The 24,148-nt window shown below is 46.2% G+C and overlaps 2 protein-coding genes and 1 long non-coding RNA gene across 3 annotated transcripts; 2 read left to right on the forward strand and 1 right to left on the reverse strand.

Annotated features, from left to right (window-relative positions):
- Nucleotides 417–18,472, reverse strand: LOC100624467 (zinc finger protein 347). The gene is made up of 4 exons (XM_021097261.1): nt 17,969–18,472; nt 16,757–16,846; nt 9,273–9,399; nt 417–3,523 (listed from the first exon to the last, which is right to left on the reverse strand). The coding sequence occupies exons 2-4, from the start codon at nt 16,769–16,771 to the stop codon at nt 2,004–2,006; spliced, it is 1,662 nt and encodes a 553-aa protein (XP_020952920.1). The 5' UTR covers nt 16,772–16,846; nt 17,969–18,472; the 3' UTR covers nt 417–2,003.
- On the forward strand, nt 17,324–22,174 carry LOC110261368. The gene is made up of 3 exons (XM_021097569.1): nt 17,324–17,405; nt 17,918–18,504; nt 21,600–22,174. Exons 1-3 carry the CDS (start codon nt 17,324–17,326, stop codon nt 21,735–21,737), a joined length of 807 nt encoding a protein of 268 aa, XP_020953228.1. The 3' UTR covers nt 21,738–22,174.
- LOC110261305 lies at nt 22,588–24,038 on the forward strand. Its single transcript, XR_002345359.1, has 2 exons — nt 22,588–22,641; nt 23,503–24,038. It is a non-coding gene; the product is annotated as an uncharacterized LOC110261305 (long non-coding RNA).

Genomic DNA, 24,148 nt, shown 5'->3' on the forward strand with positions numbered 1-24,148 from the left:
TGATCTAGTTAAGATCTGTACAGGTGAGATAACACTGTACGAGCTGGTCAATCTGACATAATTCTGAGTGTCTCTGTAAGGAAAATGCAGGTGGGGTTTGATTCATGAAGAGATTCCTGTGAAGGAAGCAGGTGACAGAGGTAAAAAGATTTTAAGAGGCTACCTTGGGAGTTTCCATTGTGGCTCAGCAGTAATGAACCCGAGTAGTACCCATGAGGACACAGGTTTGAACCCTGGCCTGGCTCAGTGGGTTAAGGACTAGCGTTGCTGCGGCTGTGGTGTAGCCAGCAGCTGTAGCTCCGATTCAACCCCTAGTCTGGGAACTTCCATACACCGCGGTTGTGGGCCTAAAAAGCCAAAAAAAAAAAAACAAGGCTACTTTGCTGCCTTTAAAGGAGGAAGGAGACCATGAGACAAAGAATTAAGTGGCCTTTTTAATATACTGCAATAGACACTAGAAATTTACAAATGGAAATAAAAATTGAAAGAATAAAAACATGTTTGACAGCTCAGAAAAGAAAAATGTGTAAATCTAACAAAACATGGACTTTTTGGCTGAAAAAAAAAATCAAAATGGAAACAAATCAAAGATGCCAGTTAAGATAAGGGCCATACCTACACACACCCTCCATCCTGTCATATACACACTATGTGATAAGTTCTAATGTTCTGTAACTTGTAATGACTCTGCCGTATGTAATAACTCAATCTTGGAGAGCTCAGGACGTCTTAATTGCCAGTGCGGAGTGTCAGAGACGTGGACTGATGCAAGGTTTGCTCCAAACATTTACCTGACTCGTTCCCTTTGTAAGGCTCCTCCCCATCATGAGCTCACTGGTGAACCCTCAAGTCATACTGCTTCGTCATTTTCTTTCCATGTTCTGGAAATCTCCATAGGTTCTGACCTGTACAATTTCTCTCATTACACCAAAGGCGCAGATACTTGAAAATTTTTACGAGGTTCATGACGTTTGAAATGCTGCTCGCCAAAACAAATCCTTTGTGTCTCAGAGACTTGATCTGCAGGGACAAGGCTTAGCACGCCTCTTCCATCCTGTGGCTTCCCTCACAGATGGACCCGGAGACGTCCACGGCTCGGTGAGGCCTGGATCAAGTCTCGGCTCGTACATGTGTCTGGTTTCTCTTCAAAGGACTCTCTTCCGCTGTCACACAGCACTTGAACTCATGGTGAAGGTTTTGCCATTCACTGCATTTGAAAGCAATCACTCCAGTTAAGTTCGCCTCTGGTGCTCTTGGGTAAAATCCTTGCTACAACATTCCATCTGTGTAGTTTCTCTCCAGGATAAATATTCCGACATCTAGTGATGACTGAGCACTAACTCGAACGTTTGCTGCATTCAGTACATCTGTAATGTTCTGTCCAGAAGGATTATCATCCTTGCTTGGTGAGACGTGAGCAGGGAGTAAAGGTTTTTCCGCATTCAAGCCACGCCTGGGCGAGGTGCTCTCCGAAATCCATTCCTTGAAGAATGAATTCCTTGCCTAAAAGCCTGGTCACGTGAAGTTCACTTACAAGATTTCTCCCCAGGGTGACTTTCCAATGAAGCCTAACATGTGGACACCTGCTAAAACCCGTGCTTCAAGTCTCTCACCAACATGGATTAACCTGATGGGAAGACAGGCTCAAAGTATACTGACGGATGTGCCAATTCGTATTCGCAAGGTTTTTATACACATGAAAGGTTGGCGCCCCTTAAGGTACGAATTTTGCCCACACATGTTGAGACATGCATCCCATTTTCTACAATTTCTATCCTGTAGGGATGAGCTGACACCAAGGGAGGCTGCTCCACACTCGTCACCCCTGCGCGGTCTCACCCCGTCAAGCCCCTCCCGTGAAGTTAAAGGGTCGGTTTTGAACAGAGACCGTAATACACGCGTCGCATAAATAGGGTCTCCCCTTGGTATTTCCCCGGGTGTGCAGTGAGGGTTCAGATGCGAGTGGAGTTTTTTTCAACCTGCTGTCGACTCGTGGAAGGGGTCTATCTAGTGTGGACAAACTGATGATGAACCAGGGAGGCCTTCCGACTGAAGGTGCTGCCACACTCGCTGCACTTGAACGGCTTCTCTCCGGTGTGAATCCTCTCGTGGACCACGAGGTTTGACTTCCGGTTGAAGACCCTGCCACAATCATTGCACTTGTAAGGTTTCTCGCCGGTATGGATTCTCTGGTGAAATGAGAGGTGTGAAAGCTGATGGAAGAATTTCCCACAAACATCGCACTTAAAGGGTTTATCTCCCGAATGGATTATCTGATGCTGTATGAGGTGTGAGGCGTTATAAAAAGTTTTGCCGCACTCAAAACATTTGAAATGCTTCTCTCCGCTGTGAATCAACTGATGACCAATAAGGGTTGATCTGTGGCTAAAGGCCTTGCCACACTCGTTGCATTTGTAAGGTTTCTCCCCGGTATGGATTCTATAATGACTCGCCAGGTAACCTCTTTGAGTGAAGGCCTTGCCACACTCGTTACATTCAAAAGGTTTCTCCCCGGTATGAATCCTCCAATGTCTTGTAAGGTAAGACTTCCGACGAAAGGTCAGGCCGCATTCACTACACTCGTAAGGTTTCTCTCCAGGATGAACTCTCTGATGAACGGCAAGGTATGAATTTTGACTGAACACTTTGTCATAGACGTCACATTGATATAAGTTCTCTTCTGGGTGGATCATCTGGTGTCCGGGGATGTGGGAGCCGTGACTAAGGGTGGTGCCACACTCGGTATAGTCGTAAAGTTTCTCGCCAGTGTGACTACTATGATGAATGGAGAGATCTGGCTTTTGATCAAAGATTTCAGAACACGCGTCACAATTATTTTTCTCGTCTGGGTGGATCTTCTGATCGTGGGTGAGGCTGAAGCCTTGATGAAAGGTTTTGCCGCACTGATGACAGGTGTAAGGTCTCTCACTTTGGGTGCTCTGGTCCTGGGTCAGCAAGGGAGGAGGCATAAAATCATTCCCGTATGTATGAGACATGTTCGTTGGGACACTAGGAGAAATTCTTTGAAGGGGTAAAAATGAGGCACTACTGCTGATACTCTTAGCAGCTTGATTAAATTCATCGATTTTCTCTTCGCTTTTAAAAACACGCCGTTCATCGGGAAAGCTCAAGGCCAGGCTGTTAGCAACAGGCTTGAGTCCTGCACCCCTTCGCATTTGTGGCTCTCTTCCCTCCGAGAGACTTCCCTTGTGGTTTGCGGGCATGCCTTTGTCATTTCCTTCATCAGGCCTCTTCTCAGCACACTTGATTCCCGCGACACTTCTATCAGGGTCATCTCTCGTCTCGGTGAGATATTCGTTAACGGCCAGAGGCATTCCGTGGTAACTGCGTTCCTTCTCTCTCCACTGAAACCTAAAGTCATCATCTGCCTGGCTCTCTCTGAGGTAAAAATGTCTGACTTCACTCCATTCTTGTCTTCCCAGGATCAGTGTTTGGAACACGACTCCTCTATCAATGTTTGCTTTCAGTTGCAGTATCTTCATCACATATATATGAGAGATATCTACAAGATATAAAGAACCGTTAAGGATCCATTCGTCACAATTTCATACATAAATGTTTCACGCTACATGCATGGGAGTCCACTCAAACGAGTGCTTAGACAGAACAGAGAAAAGAAACTTGTGAACCACGATAATAAAATCTTTAGGAACACAAAAGCAATGATTCTTCTTGTTTTTTTGCTTCTGTTTTACGGGGCCGCATCTGAGGCATGTGGAAGTTCCCAGGCTAGGGGCCTAATCAGAGCTGCAGATGCTGGCCTATAGCTCAGCCACAGCCACATGGGATCCAAGCTGAGTCTGTGACCCACCCCTCAGCTCACATCAACACCAGATCCTTCACCCATGGAGCAAAGCCAGGGATCGAAGCTGTGTCCTCATGGATACTAGTGAGGTTCCTTACCACTGAGCCACAGAGGGAACCCCAATGATTCCTTTTTTTTTTTTTGCCTTTTGAGGGTCACACCCAAGGCATATGGAGGTTCCTAGGCTAGGGGTTGAATCGGAGCTGTAGCCGCTGGCCTACACCACAGCTCTCGACAACACCGGATTCTTAAACCCACTGAGGGAGGCCAGGGGTCGAACCTGCATCCTCACGGATCCTAGTCAGATTTGTTTCCGCTGAACCAGGATGAGAACTCCCAATGATCCTTTTTTTTTTTTTTTTTTTTTTTTGCCTTTTCTAGGGCTGCTCCCATGGCACATGGAGGTTCCCAGGCTAGCGGTCTAATTGGAGCTATAGCCGCCGGCCTACACCACAGCCACAGCAACACGGGATCTGAGCCATGTCTGCGACCTACACCACAGCTCACGACAATGCTGGATCCTTAACCCACTGAGCAAGGCCAGGGATCGAACCCACAACCTCATGGTTCCTAGTTGGATTCGTTAACCACTGAGCCACGATGAGAACTCCCCGGTGATTCTTAACTAAAGATAAAGTGATCCGAGGTAATCCTACTTAGACACTGTATTTTCAAACAACCTATAACCAAAACACCTGGGTAAAATTTCTGCTAGTTATCAAAGAAATTGTATTTTTTTTTTTATCTTTTTAGGGCTGCACCCGCGGCATATGGAGGTTCCCAGGCTAGGGGTCCAACTGGAGCTATTGCTGCCAGCCTACGCCAGAGCTGCAGCAACACCAGATCTGAGCCACATCTGTGACCTACACAACAGCTCACAGCATCACCATATTCTTAACCCACTAGCGAGGCCAGGGATTGAACTCACAACCTCACGGTTCCTAGGCGGTTTCCTTTCCAATGCGCCAAGACAGGAAGTCTGTATTTTTCTTTTCTTGGCCACATCCACAGCATGAGGAAGTTCCAGGGTTAAGGCTCAAACCCGCGCCACGGCAGTAATACAAGGCACTGCAGTGACAACGCTGTATTCTTAACCCATTGAACCACAAAGGAACTCCAGAAAGGGTATTTTTCAACCATGAGGTCGAAGCACTTACCAATAAACAGTAAACATATTGGTATCCCATAACTGAGAAAATATTATACTGTATGTATATACTGAATAGTTTTTACATGTAAAATACTAAAAAAAATAGCTATGTTGTAACAATAAATAACCCCCAAACTAGCTTATCCATGACTAAAATCAATGCGTAGCAGTTTAGAATTGGGAAATGAATACAGAATAGAGAAAGCTGAGAGTTTCATAAAACAGATTTTTTTTCTTTTCTTCTTTTTCAATTGCTGCACCCACAGTATATGGAAGTTCCCCAACCAGGGATGGAATCCGAGCAGCAGCCGTGACCTACAGCTTTGGCAATGCAGGATACTTAATCCACTGCACCACAGCAGGAGCTCCAAAAGATTAAAAAAAAAAAAAAAAAGTATTTTTCTAAATATCTCCTAAAAATCTATGTACCCAAAAAGAAGCATGGCTCAGAAGGTTAAAGGATCTGGCATTGCTACAGCTATGGCCTGGGTCACAACTGTGGCTCAGATCTGATCCCCGGCCAGGGAATTAATTCCATATGCCGAGGGGTGACCAAAAAGAGAAATGAATAAATAAACAGATACATAAATAAATAGTCAAACTAACAGAAAGAAAAAGTAGGGGCTGGAGTTGGTAGAATGGGGATACACTGGTCTAAAGAACACATTTCCAGTTATAAGTGGCAAGAGTTGTAGGAATCAAATACACAGCATGTCATTATATATATCAATACAGTGGTACCTGACTGCAAGTTCAGCCATTAGAACTTAAATGTTCTCATGTCACAAAAAGCACTGTAATTAAGTGAGTGGATAAACGTGTTAAGAAAACTACGGAAGGATTTCCCTGGTTAGGGACCCAGCATTGTCACTGCGGTGGCTAGGATCCCTGGCCTAGGAACTCCCACCGAAAAGAACACAAAATAAACAAACAAACAAAAAAACCCACCAAGGGAATCGTTTTCCAGTATAAATAAATGTATGTCAAATCATCACACTGTACACATTAAATTTATAACGTGTCTAAGTTATTTAAACTTCAATAAAGAAGAGAAGAAGAAAAGGCAAATGACTACACAAAAGAGGTCCTGTTTTGCCTCAAAAGAGGACCTGTGTTCAAAAAAAAATTTCAGGAGGGCATTCGAACGGTGGCACAATGGGTTAAGAATCCTACTGTAGTGTTGGTAGCTCAGGTTGCTGCAGAGGTTTGAGTCTGATCCCCAGCCCAGCGCAATGGATTAAAGGATCCTGTGTTGCTGCAGCTTCAGCATGGGGCACTACTGTGGCTCAGATTCAATCCTTGGCCCTGGAAGTTCCATATGCCACGGAAGCGGCCCTAAAAAAATAAATAAATAAAATGCCAGGAGTTTCCTGGTGGCCAAGGGGTTAAGGATCTGACACTGTCACTGCTGTGAACAACGCTGTCTGCCCCCGGGGAGAAAATCCTTTATCACCTACTGAAGCTCAGAGGGGATGGTCCTTAGCACATGTGAAAACAGTCATGGCGCCCTTGAAACAAGCATTTGTGACATTCCTCAAAACCACATAAAAAAACTTGGAGAAGACTTAGCCACGCTGTGGTGATACTTCCTATTTCACATCACAGGACACGCTGACCACGCTCGTCAACAAACAGCTTGAAGTGGTGACCGAGTGCACAGGAGGAAAACACTACGACACAGGAGGGAAACTGCTCTCCACCGGAATTTTCTGTTAGTCCATAACACCCACTCCTCCGAGTCTTCATCAGCAGTTGACCGGTGACTGAGGGTGGACTAGCACAGCAAAGAAACTGGAAACACACTTCCGACCCTAGGACTCTGTCTTCCAAAACCACATATCCGAGGCCAAGCTATGCGAACGTAGGAGCGTATGGAATCTGAGAGCATATCCCTCTACGACTACGCAGAGAAGTCCAGGAGTGGAAAAAACGGCACGAAATGGGAGTCAGATACTGTAAGGCCTTCAGACGGAACCATGCTTTCCACCCCACCTGCCAGATTCAGAGCCTGAAAGATGCACCTGCTAGGGACAGGTTTACTGTCACTTTTCCTAAGTGACACACCTATCTTCCTGGCTGCTACTCTGAAGCGTGTGGCAAAAGCAGAAAAGAAGAAACGTCTCAGGGGTGTCAACACACAGACAGGGCTCGAGGCAGCTGCATGCAGGCTCTGAGGGCCCGGACAGACTCAGAGAGCAGCCAGTGTTTGTCCATCTTCCGACGAGGTCTCCTGAGAACATCAGCTGAGGATGGAACCTGGTGAGGTTCAGGGATTGGGGTCTGGAGGCCTCAGCTCTTCTCTATGTGGACTGAGAGCTGAGCATCCAATGGAATCGAGTCTGAGAGAGGGTTGCAGGGCAGGAGGCCCCCTTTACAAGCCCCCCCCCATACTCCTCAAAGTTAAGCACAGGGTTCACAGGGGCCAGACGGCAGCGTGTTGTAGATCATGATAAAGACACTACCTCTGTATCTTTAGAAGCCGCAGCCCCGCCAGAGGATGAAATAACACCTTTTACACGATGAAGGACAGAGGGATAAGTTACACGAAGCACAACTGCCTCTGACAGCTCACGATGATAAATAAAACTTCCATATTCCCAGAGAGTTCTCTAATAAGGGGAGAGTTTTCAAAACACTATCAATAACAAGGCTTCCCCTAGAACCTTCTGAGATCTGACCTGGGTTCAATGTGATACACCCCCCCCAAGGCATTCACATCACTCTCCACAACCCAGCACCCCCCCCCACTATAAAGTCTGTGCTGCCATGGCTGTGGCATAGTCCTTTGTAGCTCTGATTCGACCCCTAGCCCGGGGACTTCCATGTGCCACAGGTGCAGTGGTAAAAATAAAATAAAATAAAATAAAATAAAATAATAAAATAAAATAAAATAAAATAATAAAATAAAATAAAATAAAATAAAATAAAATAAAATAAAATAAAATGAAAGAAAGAAACATGGAGTTCCCACTATGGTGCAACAGGATCTGCAATGTCTCTGGAGTCCTGGGATGGGGGTTCAACCCCTGGCCTCGTTCAGTAGGTTAAGGATCCTGCGTTTCCGCAGCAGAGGTTGCAAATGCAACTCTTATATGATCCCTGGCCTGGGAACGCCACATGCCTCGGGGTGGGCAAAAAAGCCAAAAAGAAAAAAAAAAAAAAAAAAAAAAAAAAGGCAAAAGAAAAAAAAATGTGATTTGCTGCAGCCTTTCCAGAATCTGAAGTCTTTCTTAAGCTAAGGATTGAGGACATTATAGATGCGAAGATTTCAAACATTCACTCATTGCTGCCCTGGCACACACAGGGAATAGTGTGATGTGAAGAAACCTCCTAGAACTCCTAAATCAAGAGCACATGGGGGAGTTCCCATCGTGGCGCAGTGGTTAACAAATCCGACTAGGAACCATGAGGTTGCAGGTTCGATCCCTGGCCTCGCTCAGTGGGTGAAGGATCCAGCGTTGCCGTGAGCTGTGGTGTAGGTTGCAGACACGGCTCGGATCTGGCGTTGCTGTGGATGTGGTGTTGGCTGGCAGCTACAGCTCCAATTAGACCCCTAGCCTGGGAACCTCCATATACCGCAGAGCAGCCCTAGAAAAGGCAAAAAGACAAAAAAAAAAAAAAAAAAAAAAAAGAGCACACGGGGAGAAAGGAAGTTCCCCAGTGGCATATCGGTTAAGGATCCTATGTTGCTGCAGCTGTAGTGCAGATCACAACTATGGCATGGGTTCCATCCCTGGCCCAGGACTTTCCACATGCCATGGGCACCGTTAAAAAAAAAAAAAAAAAAAAGCACATGGATAAAAAAAACAGGAAAGTGGGTATGTTAAAATGTTCAGAAGTACTTGCCACTCTGGGGCAAGAGGATCAGCAGCATCTCTGCAGCGCCAAGACGCAGGTTCAATCCCAGCCCAGCACAGCGGGCTAAGAGATCCAGCACTGCTGTGGCTGCGCCATGGGTTGTGACCACGCCTTGAATCTGATCCCCAGCCCAGGGACCTAATGTGCCATGGGACAGCGAAAAAATAAAAAGAAAATTTAAAAAATAAAAAATAAAATTTGGACCGAGTTGAATAGATACATAAGCTCTGAAACAACCCTGGGGGTATCATAAGATGAGCAGATCATCAGAGGAAAAGGTTCGTTTAAACTCCTGACACCCATCATGAAGCTTTCCATGTCTCCGTTAACAGGCATTTCAGATCAGCTGAGTAAAACAGGGGCTTGGAAGAGGCACACGAGGGAAAACGCAAAGATACCCAAGGGCAGATCCCGACTTCCGGAGGAAGCGATGCTCACCCAGGGAGAGCAGGTTTCTGAAGGTCTCCAGCATCACGTCCCAGTACAAGGCCCTCTGAGCAGGGTCCAGGCAGTCCCACTCCTCCTGGGAGAACTCGATGGTCAAATCCTCAAAAGTCAACCGTCCCTAAAAACGACAATATGTATCATCAAGTGGCCATGAGAGCAGTTGTTCTTTGCACACAAAACGAGGATCAGGTCAGTGGAAGTATGTTTTCTGACAGATATATGCAATGGTATTTGGAGCAAATTAGAAGTCTGTAATTTTTTTTTTTTTTTTTTTTTTTTTTGGTCTTTTTAGGGCTGCACTTTCGGAGGTTCCCAGGCTAGGGGTCAAATAGGAGCTGTGGCTGCTGGCCTACAACACAGCCACAGCAACACAGCATCCGAGCCTTGTCTGTGACCTGCACCACAGCTCATGGCAATGCTGGATGCTTAACCCACTGATCGAGGCCAGGGACCGAAGCCGCAACCTCATGGTTCCTAGTTGGATTTGTTTCCGCTGAGCCACGGCAGGAACTCCTAATTTTTTTTTTTTTTTTTGAGCTGTGCCCAAGGCATGCGGAAGTTCACTAGTTAGGGACTGAATCTGTGCCACAGCAGAGACCCAAGCCACTGCAGTGACAATACTGGATCCTTAACTCGCTTTGCTATAGATGAACTCCAGGGATCTCTAAGTTTTATTTTTTATGCTTTTCACATACATTAGGGCGTCCTCCAATCATGATCATTTTCCATTTTTTTTGTGGACAATACATGAAACCTATGCTAAGAATTCAACAATGGGTTGTCTACACTAAAGTGTTAGGTATTGCGTTCTATACACTGAGTCGTGCTCAAGATCTAAATGAACTACAGCATGAGTGGTGTCTTCAAGAGATGACAAATTCCACAGGGGCTTTTAAAAGTCAGAATCTTGGGGTCCCCATTGTGGCTCAGTGGTAACAAACCCAACAAGGATCCATGAGGACGTGGGTTCAACCCCTAGACTCACTCAGTGGGTTAAGAATCTGACATTGCTGTGAGCTGTTGCAGGTCACAGACACGGCTTGGATCTGGCATTGCTGTGCCTGTGGCATAGGCTGGCAGCTGCAGCTCTGATTTGACCCCTAGCCTGGGAACTTCCATATGCCTTGAGCGCAGTCCTAGAAAGACAAAAAAAAAAAGTCAGAATCTTAAATTCTGACGATAATAACAGCAATGACTAAAGGTGCTTGAATACTTGTATATTCTAAGCGTCACTCAAAGTGCTTTATGGTTATGAACTTTTTTTTTTTGGTTATGTCCATTGGTTGAGGAAGTTTCTAGGCCAGGTATCAAACACAAGCCCCAGCAGGAGTTCCTGTCATGGCGTAGCAGAAATGAATCCGACTAGTATCCATGAGGATGTGGGCTCGATTCCCGCCCTTGCTCAGAGGGTCGGGGATCCAGCACTGAACTTCCATATGCCATAGGTGAGGCACCCCCCCACAAAAGGAAAGACTAATGGGTAAAAGTGGGAACTCCCATACGCCCTAAGTGCAGCCCTAAAAAAACAAAAAAACAAACCAAATAAAAAAAACAAGCCCCAGCAGTGACCTGAGCCACAGCAGTGATACCACCAGATCCCTAACCTGCTGTGCCACTTGGGAACTCATGCTTCTGAACTTTTTATCCACATCATAGCTCACTGAAGAAACATCTGTTCCCATCTTAGGGAGGAGAAAACTGTCAGAGGCAGCCTGAGAAACTCAGCTCACGTCAGGAAGCTAAGAAAGGACACGGCAATGACATGAACGAAGGGGCCGGGCTCTTGAAACTGCAGCTAAGGAAGAAAAACGTTAAGGAGCAGAAAGAGCATTCAAAGTACATTCTCACATGCACACACACACAGGAGTGCCCTGGCGGCCTAGCAGGATCTCGCATTGTCACTGCCGAGGTTTGGGTTGCAGCTCTACCAAGGGTTCAATCTTTGGCCCTGGAACTTTCACATGCCGCGGATGTGGAGAACAAAAAAAAAAAAAGGTACATTCACACAGGCTCCCCTGAGCAAGTCAGAAAGAAGTTCAAGGTGAACAACATGGAGAGGTACAAAAGGTCATTAGAGATGAAGGCACACACATGAATGTACATAACTTTAGTAATCTGATTATTTGAACCATTAAAAGGATATTGGAGGAGCTCCCATTGTGGCTCAGCAGAAACGAATCCGACTAGTATCCATGAGGATGCAGGTTCGATCCCTAGCCTCACTCACTCCGATTAGAGCCCTAGCCTGGGAACCTCCATATACTGAGGGTGTGACGCTAAAAAGACAAAATAATAGGAGTTCTCATCGAGGCACAGTGGAAACAAATCCGACTAGGAACCATGAAGTTGCAGGTTTGATCCCTGGCCTTGCTCAGTGGGTTAAGGATCCGGCGTTGCCATGAGCTGTGGTGTAGGTCGCAGACGTGGCTCAGATCCAAAAAAGACACATACACACACACACAGACAAATCAGGAATGTTATTACTATCACACATTAATTTCAAATATTAAGAAAAAAATTTATCACAACAGAAAGGTTGAAACTACCTGGAAAACTAAAAATCATGACGAAAATGAATAAGGAAAAAAAGAAACTGTATTAAGCAAGAACATTTCACAAAATGTCCTCATCAGAAGGAAACACTGGATGCATTCCCTCTGAGGCTGCAGTGGAGGCATGGGGGCCAGGGCTCCTGCACGTCAGCAGAGTACAGTGTGCCTGAGCAGGGACCACGAGAGCGAGTAACCGGAGGGAAGAGAGAACAAGAGCAAGAGACAGGAAACCTGTAGGAAAGATGGAAACGTGCACATTTACAATTTTAAGGAAAAAGAAAGGCAAAAAGTGAAAGGACGGAGAAGATATTCCACCCTCAGAGCTCCCTTCGTGGTTCAGTGGTTAATGAACCCGACTAGGATCCATGAGGATGTGGGTTCGATCCCTGGCCTCACTCAGAGGGTTAAGGATCTGGCGTTGCCGAGAGCTGTGGTATATAGGTTGGATTTGCGTGGCTGTGGCCGGCAGCTGCAGCTCTGATTCAGCCCCTCGCCTGGGAACCTCCATATGCTGCGAGTGCAGCCCTAAAATAGCAAAAAAAAAAAAAAAAAAGGATATTACACCAGAAGTGAAGACACAAAATGATACAAGAGACAAAGGATATAATTATAAAAGTTACCTCACCAAGAAGAGACGAGAGCTATAACTACATATAACATTACAGCTTCCCCCCCAAATAAAGCAAACACTGACAGAAATAAAAATAGAAATAGACACCAGTACAACGTTCGTCTGAGAACTCGGTTCCTTGGTATTACCAATGGATGGAAATAAAAAGAACAAGGAAGCACAGAACAACTGTATCTCACAGACATGTGTGGGATACCCCACTCAACAACAGTGGAAAACACATCCTTTTCAAGCATATGTGAAATTTTCTCCATGACAGAACACATGTTAGGTCACAAAACAAAACTTAAGAAATGTAAGAATACTGAGATCACAATGAGGAGCTCTCCTGTAGGGTGGCAAGCATTGTCACCGCAGCAGCTTGGATCAGTGTTGTGGCATGAGTTTGATCCCTGGCCCAGGAACATTCACTGGCCACGGGTGTGGCCAAAAAGAAAAAGAAAAAGGAAAAAAAAATGAGAGCATAATGAAATAAAACTAAAAATAAAGAGCCAGGAGTTCCCATCATGGCTCAGTGGTAATGAACCCGCTAATATCCAGGAGGACTCGGGTTTGATCCCTGGCCTTGCTCAATGGGTTAAGACTCCAGAGTTGCAGTGAGCTGCAGTGTAGGTCAAAGATGCAGCTCAGATCTGACGTTGCTGTGGCTGTGCCATAGGCTGGCAGCTGCAGCTCTAATTTGACCCCTAGCCTGGGAACCTCCATATGCCATGGATGTGACTCAAAAAAAAAAAAAAAAAAAAAAAAAGCCAAATAAAAACAGAGATTACTCAAATGTGCAAATTAAACCGTTTTGTTTTTTTTTTGTCTTTTGTCTTTTTGTTGTTGTTGTTGTTATTGTTGCTATTTCTTGGGCCGCTCCCGCAGCATATGGAGGTTCCCAGGCTAAGGGTCCAATCGGAGCTGTAGCCACCGGCCTACGCCAGAGCCACAGCAACGCGGATCCGAGCCGTGTCTGCAACCTACACCACAGCTCACGGCAACGCCGGATCGTTAACCCACTGAGCAAGGGCAGGGATCGAACCCGCAACCTCATGGTTCCTAGTCGGATTCGTTAACCACTGCGCCACGACGGGAACTCCCTAAACCGTTTTTTGATTTTGTTTGTTTGTTTGTTGTCTTTTTAGGGCCACACCTGAGGCATTTGGAGGTTCCCAGGCTAAGGGTTCAATAAGAGCTGTAGCTGCTGGCCTACACCACAGCCACAGCAATTTCAGATCCTTAACCCACTGAGTGAGGCCAGGGATCAAACCTGAGTCCTCATAGATACTAGCCAGATTTGTTTCTGCTCCCTAAACAGCTCATTTTTAAAGAAGCAGTCAAGATAGAAATCACAATTACATTCTAAAAATATCTGAATGAAAATAAAAAACAACACACCAAAATTTATAACATACAGTCAGAGATATAATAAAGGGGAAATCTACACTGCCAAATGCTTACAACAAAGAAGGAGAAAAATGCACTCTGCACTAATGTTCAAAAAAGTAAAGAGGGTACTAGCCAGAGCTATTAGACAAGAAAAAGAAATCAAAGTTATCCAAATTAAAAAAGAACTAAAATTATCTTTTTTTTTTTTGTAGGTGGCAAGGTTTTACAACCACAAACCAAAAGATTCTTTGAGAAAACTATTACTTCAAAAAACAGCTTCAGAAAAGTTGCAGCATTAAAAGTCAGCACACAAAAATCAGCTGAATTTCTATACACAGTAAACAAAATCAAAAGAAAGTTAGAAAAAAATCACTTACTATAGCATGAAAAGAGAATACTTAGGAAAAAATTAGCCAAGGAGATGAAAGACTTGTACACAATTACAAAATGTTGCTAAAAGAAATCTAAAGATGTATAAATAAATTTAAGCACACCCTGCATTTTGTGGATTAGAAGAAGTTTTTTTTTTTTTTTGTTTTTTTTTTTTTTTTTTTTTTTTGCTTTTTAGGGCCATACTTGTGGCATATGGAAGTTCCCAGGCTAGGGGTCGAACCGGAGCTGCAGGTACCGGCCTACACCACAGACACAGCCACAGCCACACCAGATGCTACAGCCACAGCAACACAGGATCCAAGCCATATCTGTGGCCTACACCACAGTTCATGGCAACGTGGTTCCTCAACCCACTGAGTGGGGCTAGGGATCAAACCCCCATCCTCATGGATACTAGGTGGGTTCATTACCACTGAGCCACAACAGGAACTCCAAGACGACTTAATAGTCTTAAAATCACCATATTACCACATGTGTGATATAGATTCAACAGAAGCCCTGCCAAAATTTCCAAAAAAATTTTTTGCACTAATAAAAAAATATGCTGAAATTCATAAAGAATCTCAAGGGACCACAAACAGCCATAATATTATTTTTTTTTTTCTTTTTAGGGCCACATCTGCAGCATATGGAAGTTCCTGGGCTAGGGACTGAACTGGCGCTGCAGTTGCCAGCCTAAGCCACAGCTACACCAGATTCTGTGCCCTATGCCGCAGCCTGTGGCAATGCCAGATCCTTAACTCACTGAGCAAGGCCAGGGATCAAACCTGAATTTGCATGGATACTGGTGGGGTTCTTAATCCACTGAGCCACAGTGGGAACTCCCAGCCATGATATTCTTGAAAAAGAAAATAGAGTAGTCATTTTTAGATTTCCAAACATATTACAAAGTTGAAGTTCTCCTGTGCACAGCTGATTAAGGATTTGGTAGTGCCAGATGGGAACTTCCACATGCCTTAGGTATGGTTTAAAAAAAAAAAAAAAAAGTAATCAAGATGAGGTGGAATTGGCATAAGCATAGATACATAAAACAAAGGAAAACATTAGAACATCAGAAATTATTCTTGGAGGGAGCTCCCTGGTGGCTAGAGGATTACGGATCTGGCATTGTTACGGCTCTGGCTGCTGTCAGTGCTGTGGTGTACATACGCTGTGCAGAAAAAGAAAAGTCAGGGGGGGAAGGAAGGAAGAAAGAAGGGCAGGAGGGAGGGAGGAAGGGAGGGAAGAAAGAAGGAAAGGAAGGAAGGAAGGACTGATTCTTGGAATGTGTGTAAATTGTACTGATGAAGATACCAAGTCCACAAAAAGGGCAAAGGTCGGTCTCAATTAATGAATGGTACTCAGAAACTAGATCTACCCGCAAAAGAATGAAGCTGGACTCAAACTTGCAATGGTAAAAATTTCTGTGTCAAAGTATACAATACACAGGTGTTCTGGCTATGGCTCAGCAGGTTAAGAACCCGACTAGGATCCATGAGGCTGTGGGTGTGACCCGGTGCTGTCACAAGCTGCAGCATAAGTCACAGGTGCAGCTTGGATCTGGTCTTGCTGTGTGGCTGTGGTGTAGGCGGGCAGCTGCAAATCCGATTCAATCCCTAGCGTGGGAATTTCCATATGCTGCAGGTGCGGCCTTAAAAAGAAAAGATGAAAAAAAAGTACACAACACACAAAGTGAAAAGGTAACCTCTGAGGAATGGAGATGATGAAAGTGATTTAAAGACTTTCCAACTGTCATGAGATTTAGGTTGACTTCATAATTTATATTTGAGGATAGAAAAAAAGACCCTCCACCACTTCTGTTTCTGAACTTTCTTTTTTCTTTTTCTTTTGTCTTTTTGCCTTTTTCTGGGGCCGCTCCTGCTGCATATGGAGGTTTCCAGGCTAGGGGTCTAATCTGAGCTGTAGCTGCCGGCCTACGCCAGAGCCACAGCAACTCGGGATCTGAGCCACGTCTGTGACTTACACCACAGCTCATGACAAAGTCGGATCCTTAACCCACTGAGCGAGGCCAGGGATCGAACCCACAACCTCGTGGTTCCTAGTCGGATTCGTGAACCACTGAGCCTCAATGGGAACTGCTGAACTTTTGATTCCATTCCCATCATTAATATTTAAAGTCAATCACTTACCTTCGATTGCTTTAGGTAAAGTCAGAACAAATTTCCCCTAATTAACCTAATTTCTAGCGTTTACCAGGTATTGTGCATATTAATACCTGACTTCCATGTGCAGCTTCTTGATCCTGGTTGACAGGGAGCAGACTGTGCATCCAGCTGGAGCCCTAAACAATCCTTGCTGCCCACTAGCCCCGCCCAGGATGATGCCCAGGGGGGCCTCTTCACAAGCTCCAGGTCACTGGGTCAAGGGGAGATGAGGTCTAAGTGGGTGAGAGGCCCTGAAGGACCGGCCAGGTGAATGTGAACATCAGTTGTCAGGCAGGATGCTTTAGGGCCAGACAAGATGAGTGAGTCTAAAGAAGGGTATTTCAAGAAGGAAAGACTGAGAATGAAATGAAAATGTGACTTTACCTGAAAGAAAGCCATTCCTGACTCCTTGTCTTTAGCCTTCCTCCTCTTCCTGGCTTCTTCCTCAGACCACGTGAGTCTTTAGAGGATGATCTTGAAAGTTGAAAAGATACAGTTTAAAGCTTAGAATCAACCTACCCCTTTTGCGTGCACACGCGCACACACACACACACACACACACACACACACACAGGGAAGACCTCACCATATGGGAGAGACAGGCCTCTGCTGCCCACTGTCCCAGGAGGGATTCAGACAAGTTTCTTATTTCTTGTTCTTGCCACTCAAGGCCGTTAAAAGAAACCCTAGCCCTTTAAGAGTTGCTTTCCAATTCCTGCAGATCTGGCTTTTTTACTCACTTCTCTATTTTATTCACCTGCGACTTTCAAAGCTAAATCTATTCCATTTTACTGCCTCTTTACAAGTCCCTCACCCATCCTCTAAGTCCCCATTGGTTTTCCCTCATTCTTTCCTCCTTTTCAGTTTTCTATTTTTGTCTCAGTCGCTTTCTGTCTCTGCTTCTCCTGATCCGCATCGCCCACGTATTTACCGAGATGGTGACTGAATAAAATGCCCGCCTACTGGAAAAACACATTTTCCAGCGGGGTGGAATTTGGGACCGTAGAACACTGGGCGTCACACGGTGGCCCAGGTCACCTCCCCTTTCGCGGGGTGCGGGGAAGGGTTGACTCCGCAGGGGAGGCCTGCGGGACAGAAGGACCGGCCTGAGGAGCCGCGAGGACAGAGGGGCTGGACGGAGGGTGTCTCAGGAGAGGGCGGGTTCCCGAATCCCAGGACCAGGGCGAGGACGCGGACTCTCCGGGAGCCGGGCGGCTGGAGCTGCCCTCCAGGGGCGGGGCAGAAAGTCTGGGGGTGCGGGGGGGGGCTCCGAACCCACCTCTTGAAAGAGGGGTTTACCCCGGCGCGGGGGGGGGGGGACCCGCAGAGGTAGTGCGGGGTTTTATGAAAAAGAACCCAGCGAAAGAAAGACAGCCTCTACGTGGACCGAAGGCAGAAAAGCCAAGGGCAGGGACCAGCCTCAGAGCGAGTGCACACACCAAAGAAAAGATAACCCGACCAGGAACGGCAACATCTGGATCTACTAGGGGCGGGGGCCCGGGCGCTGGGATCTTAGGCCTGAAGTCACTCCCACACCCTGAGGAGGGAGGAAGGCGCACCGCGAACACACATTTACACAAGAAAGGAGAAACTTACCCCGTCCAGCCGGACCTTCCCTTCACTCCCTGCTGTCCGCGGCTGCTCCCGCTCCTGCTTCCGCTTCCGGAAAAAAGGCGCCTGCCGAGCGCCAGGGGCGGGGCTTCCGGGCGGGGCCTGCGCTGAGCGCTGCGGGCCGGAGGGTCCGGGGCGGGGGTGGCGGGGGAGGAGGGAGACCAGATGTGCGCGGGGGCGAGGGGCCCCGGCGCTGGCCGGGGAGCGCGCTTCTGCGGACTTTGAAACTGCTTTTGTTTGTTTTTCTTTCTTTCTTTCTTTTTTTTCCCCGCCGCACCTGCGGCATATGGAAATTCCCGCTCGGGGGCAGGGCGAATAAGAGCCGCAGCTGCGACCTACACCACAGCTGCGGCCGTGGGAGCCTTCCCCCCGCTGCGCCTGGCGGGCAGCCCAGGCAGCCTCGGAGAACAGCGACTCCCGGGCCCACTGCGCCTGGCCCGGGTCCCGCGCTGCGGCAGAGCCAGCCGGGATCCTTGCCTCGGCGGCGCCGCCGCACAACTCCTGCCACGGCTGCTTTTAAGGTAAAAAACTTCTACTTGTGTGGACCACTGATGTCATGGAATCTAAGACGTTTCCTCCTAAACAAGTTCAAACCGGTTTGAATTAAAAAGCTATTTTGGGAGTTCCTGCTGTGACGCAGTGGGTTGCCGCAGCTGTGGCATAGGTCGCAGCTGTGGCTTGGATTCAGTCCCTGGCTGGGAACTTCCATCTGCCGCGGGTGAGGCCATAAAAAAAAAAAAAAAAAAAAGGCTATTTTGCCAGCAGTTTGCTCACACGTCCTGCTTCTGCGGCTCAAGCAATTCAGCGGTTGGGAACGTTGGTCCAGGTGGCTGCTCTGGGGCAGTGCCTGGCTGTGGGAACATTTTCTGCAATTAGAATTAATATAAGCCTGCTACGGAAACAAGAGCTGGAATTTTCTCTGTATCACAAAGTAGAATGAGAAATATGAAACCCTCCCTGGGTAGAACGGGTTATTTCATGCTGAAACCGTACAAAACAGCTTTTCCTTTCCCCGCCTCATTCAGCCATGGGGTGGGGGGCAAACGCAACAAGCTCTCAGTGCCAGAGACTCAAGAACAAAACCTGGGGTCTGACGCAGGAGAATGAAGCCATCTGATACTTTGTTATTAAACATCGCTTTAAAAATAGCAATAAAGGGGGGGGGCAGTTTCCTGGTGGCACAGCAAGTTAAGGATATCTCATTGTTCCTGCTGTGGCTCTGGTTGTGGCTGTGGCATGGGTTCAATCCCTGGTGGGGAGCGTAGGCACGCTGTGGGCATGGCCAAAAAAAAATAGCAGTGCATTTTAAAAAATTGCTGTGGATTGCAGTGGGTTTTTTTCTAAAGGGTTTTATTTACCTCTTAAGATCACATTTTCCCCGAGTTATATTTCAGCGTCTCTGACGCATATCACTGTATGAGTTTAAGGTTTACAGCATAATGTTCTGACTTCTATGTATTGAAATGATTACTGCAGTAAGTTTAGTGTCCAACATTGCATACAGACACAATAAAAAAGCAAAAAAAAAATTTTTATCTAACTGCATAATTTTTTTAAAATACTTAGGAAAGGCATCTTATTGAAGAAAAGTAAATGCTTGAGAATGAAGATTGTAATATGGATACTTATATAGTATTTTTAATATAATTTTGATTTTAAGACAAAAATATTTTCTTCTGAACAATGAATTAAAAAGAAAAAATGGAAAACGATAATGGAAGAAAGAATTATTTCTTGTTTTCAGAACAGCACAGCTTTTTAAAATTAAAGTATAGCTGATTTACAATGTTGTGCCAGTTTCTTCTGGAGAAGAGCTTAAAGTATTTTTTTCTTTTTATGGCTGCACCTGCAGCATATGGAAGTTGGGTTAGGTGTGGAATTGGAGCTGCTGAGGCCTGTGCCACCGCCATGGCAACGCCGGATCTGAGCCAAAGCTTGTGACAATGCAAGATCCTTAACCCACTGAGGGAGGCCAGTGCATCCTCACTGACACCTTGTCCGGTTCCTAACACGCTGAGCCACAAGAGGAACTCCTAGAATCACATAACTTTATTTTATTTTATTTTTTTTTTGTCTTTTTGCTATTTCTTGGGCCGCTCCCGCGGCACATGGAGGTTCCCAGGCTAGGGGTCTAATCGGAGCTGTAGCCACCTGCCTACGCCAGAGCCACAGCAATGCGGGATCCGAGCCGCATCTGCAACCTACACCACAGCTCACGGCAACGCCGGATCCCTAACCCACTGAGCAAGGGCAGGGACCGAACCCGCAACCTCATGGTTCCTAGTCGGATTCGTCAACCACTGCGCCATGACGGGAACTCCACATAACTTTAAAATAACATTTTATATGTTTACCTGCAATTGAATATATCCTGTATGTTCAAGGAAATACTTTTCCTGTCATAGATTAAAGAATACTTGATTTACATTATTGGGTTAATTTCAGGTATACTGTGAAGAGTTTCAGTTATATATGTATGTATGTTTTATATTATTTTCCTTTGTAGGTTATTAGAAGATAGGGAATATAGTTCCCTGTGCTATACAGTAGCTGTTTGATGTTTATCCATTTATTTTTTTATTTTATTTTATTTTTTGCTTTTTAGGGCTGCACTCACGGCATATGGAGATTCCCAGGCCGGGGGTCTAATAGGAGCTGTAGCCACTCGCCTACACCACAGCCACAGCAATGCCAGATCTGAGCCACATCTGTGACCTACACCACAGCTCACAGCAACACCGGATCCCTGACCCACTGAGCGAGGCCAGGGATGGAACCTGCATGCTCATGGATGCTAGTCAGATTCGTTTCCTCTGAGCCATGACGGGAACTCCCTGTATTGTTTTTTAGATTCCACATATAAGTGATATTATATGGTATTTGTCTTTGTCTGACTCACTTCACGTAGTAATCTCTAAATCCACCCATGTTGCTGCAGAAGGCATTATTGTTTTTCTTATGGCTGAGTAAGCTTTGTGTGTGTGTGTGTGTGTGTATCACATCTGTTAGGGGACACTAAGGTTGCTTCTATTTCTTGGATGTTGTAAATAGTGCCACTATAAACACTGGGGCACATGTATCTTTTTTCTTTTTTTGTCTTTTGTCTTCTTAGGGCCGCACCCATGGCATAGGGAGGTTCCCAGGCTAGGGGTCTAATGGGAGCTACAGCTGCCAGCCTACACCACAGGCACAGCAACACCAGATCTGAGCCTCGCCTTCGACCTACACCACAGCTCACAGCAATGCCGGATCCTTAACCCACTGATCAAGGCCAGGGATCGAACCTACATCCTCATGGTTCCTAGTTGGATTCATTTCCACTGCGCCATGATGGAAACTCCATCTTTCTTTCTTTCCTTCTTTCTTTTTTAAATTTTATGACCACACCTCCAGCATTTGTAAGTACCCAGGCCAGGGACTGAAGCTGAACCACAGCTAAGACCTGTACCGCAGCTGCAGCAGTGTGGGACCCTTTAACCCACTGCATCACCAGGCCAGGATCAAACCTGTGCCTCAGCAGTGACCTGAGCCACTGCAGTCGGGATTCTTTACCCACGGGTCCACAGCAAGAACTCCCTCATGTATGCTCCTGAATTAGGGTTTTTGTCTCTTCCAGATATATGCCCAGGAGTGGGGCTGCTGGAACATAGGGTACCTCTGTTGCTGTGTCCCGCGCCACAGCATCACCTCCAGCCAGTGCACTGACAAGGCTGGGTCCTCAGTGCTGGCCCACAAGGGCACTCCCTGTTGTTAGTTTAAGTAACCTCCGTTCTCTTTTCCGTAATGGCTGCATTCCTTCCAAGAGCACAGAAGGATGCCCTTTTCTCCACACCCTTTCCAGCACTGACTACTTGTGGACGTTTTGATGATGGTCACTGTGAGAGAGGTGAGGTGATACCTCGTTGGGGTTTTCATTTTCGTTTCCCTAGTAACTGGTGATGTTGAGCATCTTTTCACGTGCCTATAGGCCATCTGTGTGTCTTCTCTGCAGTTACGTCTGTTTAGGTGCTCTGCCCATGTGTTGACCAGGCTGCTTGCTTTTTTTATATCAAGTCGTATGAAACGTTTATATGTTTGGGAGATTAAGCCCTTTGCAGTCGCATCGTTTGCAGATATTTTCTCCCAGTCCAAAGGTTGCCCTTTTTTTGGTCTTTTTTAGGGCTGCAGCCAGGGCAGGCGGAGGTTCCCAGGTTAGGGGTCCAACTGGAGCTGGACCTGCCGGCCTACACCAGAGCCACAGCAACTCGAGATCCGAGCCATGTCTGCGACCTCCACCACAGCTCACAGCAACGCCGGATCCTTAACCCACTGACCAAGGCCAGGGATCGAACCCACAACTTAATGTTTCCTAGTTGAATTCGTTAACCACGACGGGAACTCCCCCTTTTTATTTTCTTTATAGTTTCATTTGCTGTGCAAAAGCTTATAGGGTTGATCAGGTCCCATTTTTTATTTATTTTTATTTATTTTTAAATTTTATTTGTTTATTTATTCTGCTTTTTAGGGCCACACCTGTGACACAGGGAAGTTCCCAGGCTAGAGGTCAAATCATAGCTGCAGCTGCTGGCCTACACCACAGCCACGCGATGTGAGATCCGAGACGCTTCTGCGACCTACACCACAGCTCACGGCAATGCTGGATCCCCGACCCACACTGGGTAAGGCCAGGGTTCGAATGTGCATCCTCATGGATACTAGTCAGCTTGATTTCTACGTCTCCACACGAGGAACTCCTCGTTTTTGCTTTTATTTATTTTTTGCCTTAGGAGACTGTTCAGAGAAAATACTGCTATAATTTATGTTAGAGAATGTTTTGCCTGTGTTCTCTTCTAGGAGATTTGTGGTGTCCTGCCTTATAGTTAAGACTTTAATCCATTTGGAGTTTATTTTTGCGTGTGGTATGAGGGAGTGTTCTAACTTCCCTGATTTACATACAGCTGTTCAGGTTTTGCAACACCTGTCTTTTCTCCATTTTGTAGTCTTTCCTCCTTTGTCAATTGAACATAGGTGTGTGGGTTTGCCTCTGGGCTTTCGATTCTGTTCCAGTGAACTGTCTTTCTCTTTCTGTGCCAATATAATGCTGTTTTCTTTAATTGTTTTATTTTTTGTCTTTTTTTTTCCCCCCAGGGCCGCACCAGTGGCACATGGAAGCTCCCAGGCTAGAGGTCCAATCTGAATCAGAGCTGCAGCTGCCAGCCTACACCACAGCCACAGCAACTCAGGATCTGAGCTGTAGCTGCGACCCACACCACAGCTCACGGCAACGCTGGATCCCCAACCCACTGAGCAAGGCCAGGGATCGAACCTGCATCCTCATGGATACCAGTCGGGTTCGTCAACCACCAAAGCCTCGGCAGGAACTCCCATAATGCTGTTTTGATTTCTGTAGCTTTGTACGACTCTCTGACACCTGGAAAGGTTATGCTTGTAGCTTCTTACTCCTTCCTCAGCATTGCTTTGGCATTTCTGAGTCTTCTGTGGTCCTATATAAATTTTACAATTATTTGTTCTGCCTTCAGGGGTCATGGAACAGGAAGCTCTACCACACTCTGGTTCATGAGGAACTTTGAAATGTTTGCTGAAAATGGCAATGAGGAACAAAGTTTTTCAGAAACATTCTAAGCTCATCCAGTGTGAGCTACCATTATACTACAGTTGAACTGACGCTGCAGTTCTAGGAGATGGTGTGTTAGAGTCACAAACACATCTCAGAGGCGAGACCCCCTCCCAGCCATCAGTCTTACCTAGCCTACGATCCTGGCAGGAAGAAGGCGTCGGATGACTATTTTGCTAAGTCAAAAGAGACTGTGAGGGGAGAAGGAAGAGATGCTCACATCTCCAACAGGGACTCCTCTAGGGGAGAAACTAAACCAGTGGAAAAAGTCACAGAGGCAGGAGGAATCATTCCTGAGAAATGAACTGCGTTTGTGGAGATAAACGACAGGCCCTAAACACCACCCTAAACCCTGACCGCTGTTAATATAGTTTAATGTAATCCTCACTGATAGTGGTGGTCTGTGTAGCATTTAATCTGATATTAAAGTTATTCCAGGAAGTTCCTGTTGTGGCTTTGCAGTAATGAGCCCAACTAGTGTATCCACAAGGATGCGGGCTCCTTTCCTGGCCTTGCTCAGTGGCTTAAGGATCTGGCATTGCTGTGAACTG

This window comes from Sus scrofa, chromosome 6 (assembly GCF_000003025.6).
Source record: "Sus scrofa isolate TJ Tabasco breed Duroc chromosome 6, Sscrofa11.1, whole genome shotgun sequence".
Taxonomy (NCBI): Eukaryota; Metazoa; Chordata; class Mammalia; order Artiodactyla; family Suidae; genus Sus; species Sus scrofa.

Coding starts and splice junctions, on each gene's coding strand:
- LOC100624467 (XM_021097261.1), bottom strand. Junction 3,524..9,272: donor CAGAAACCTGCTCTCCCTGG/GTGAGCATCGCT, acceptor TATATCTTGTAG/ATATCTCTCATATATATGTG.
- LOC110261368 (XM_021097569.1), top strand. CDS start 17,324: ATGCCCGCCTACTGGAAAAACACATTTTCCAGCGGGGTGGAATTTGGG. Junction 17,406..17,917: donor GGCGTCACACGGTGGCCCAG/GTCACCTCCCCT, acceptor CACCCTGAGGAG/GGAGGAAGGCGCACCGCGAA. Junction 18,505..21,599: donor CTGCCACGGCTGCTTTTAAG/GTAAAAAACTTC, acceptor TGTCTCTTCCAG/ATATATGCCCAGGAGTGGGG.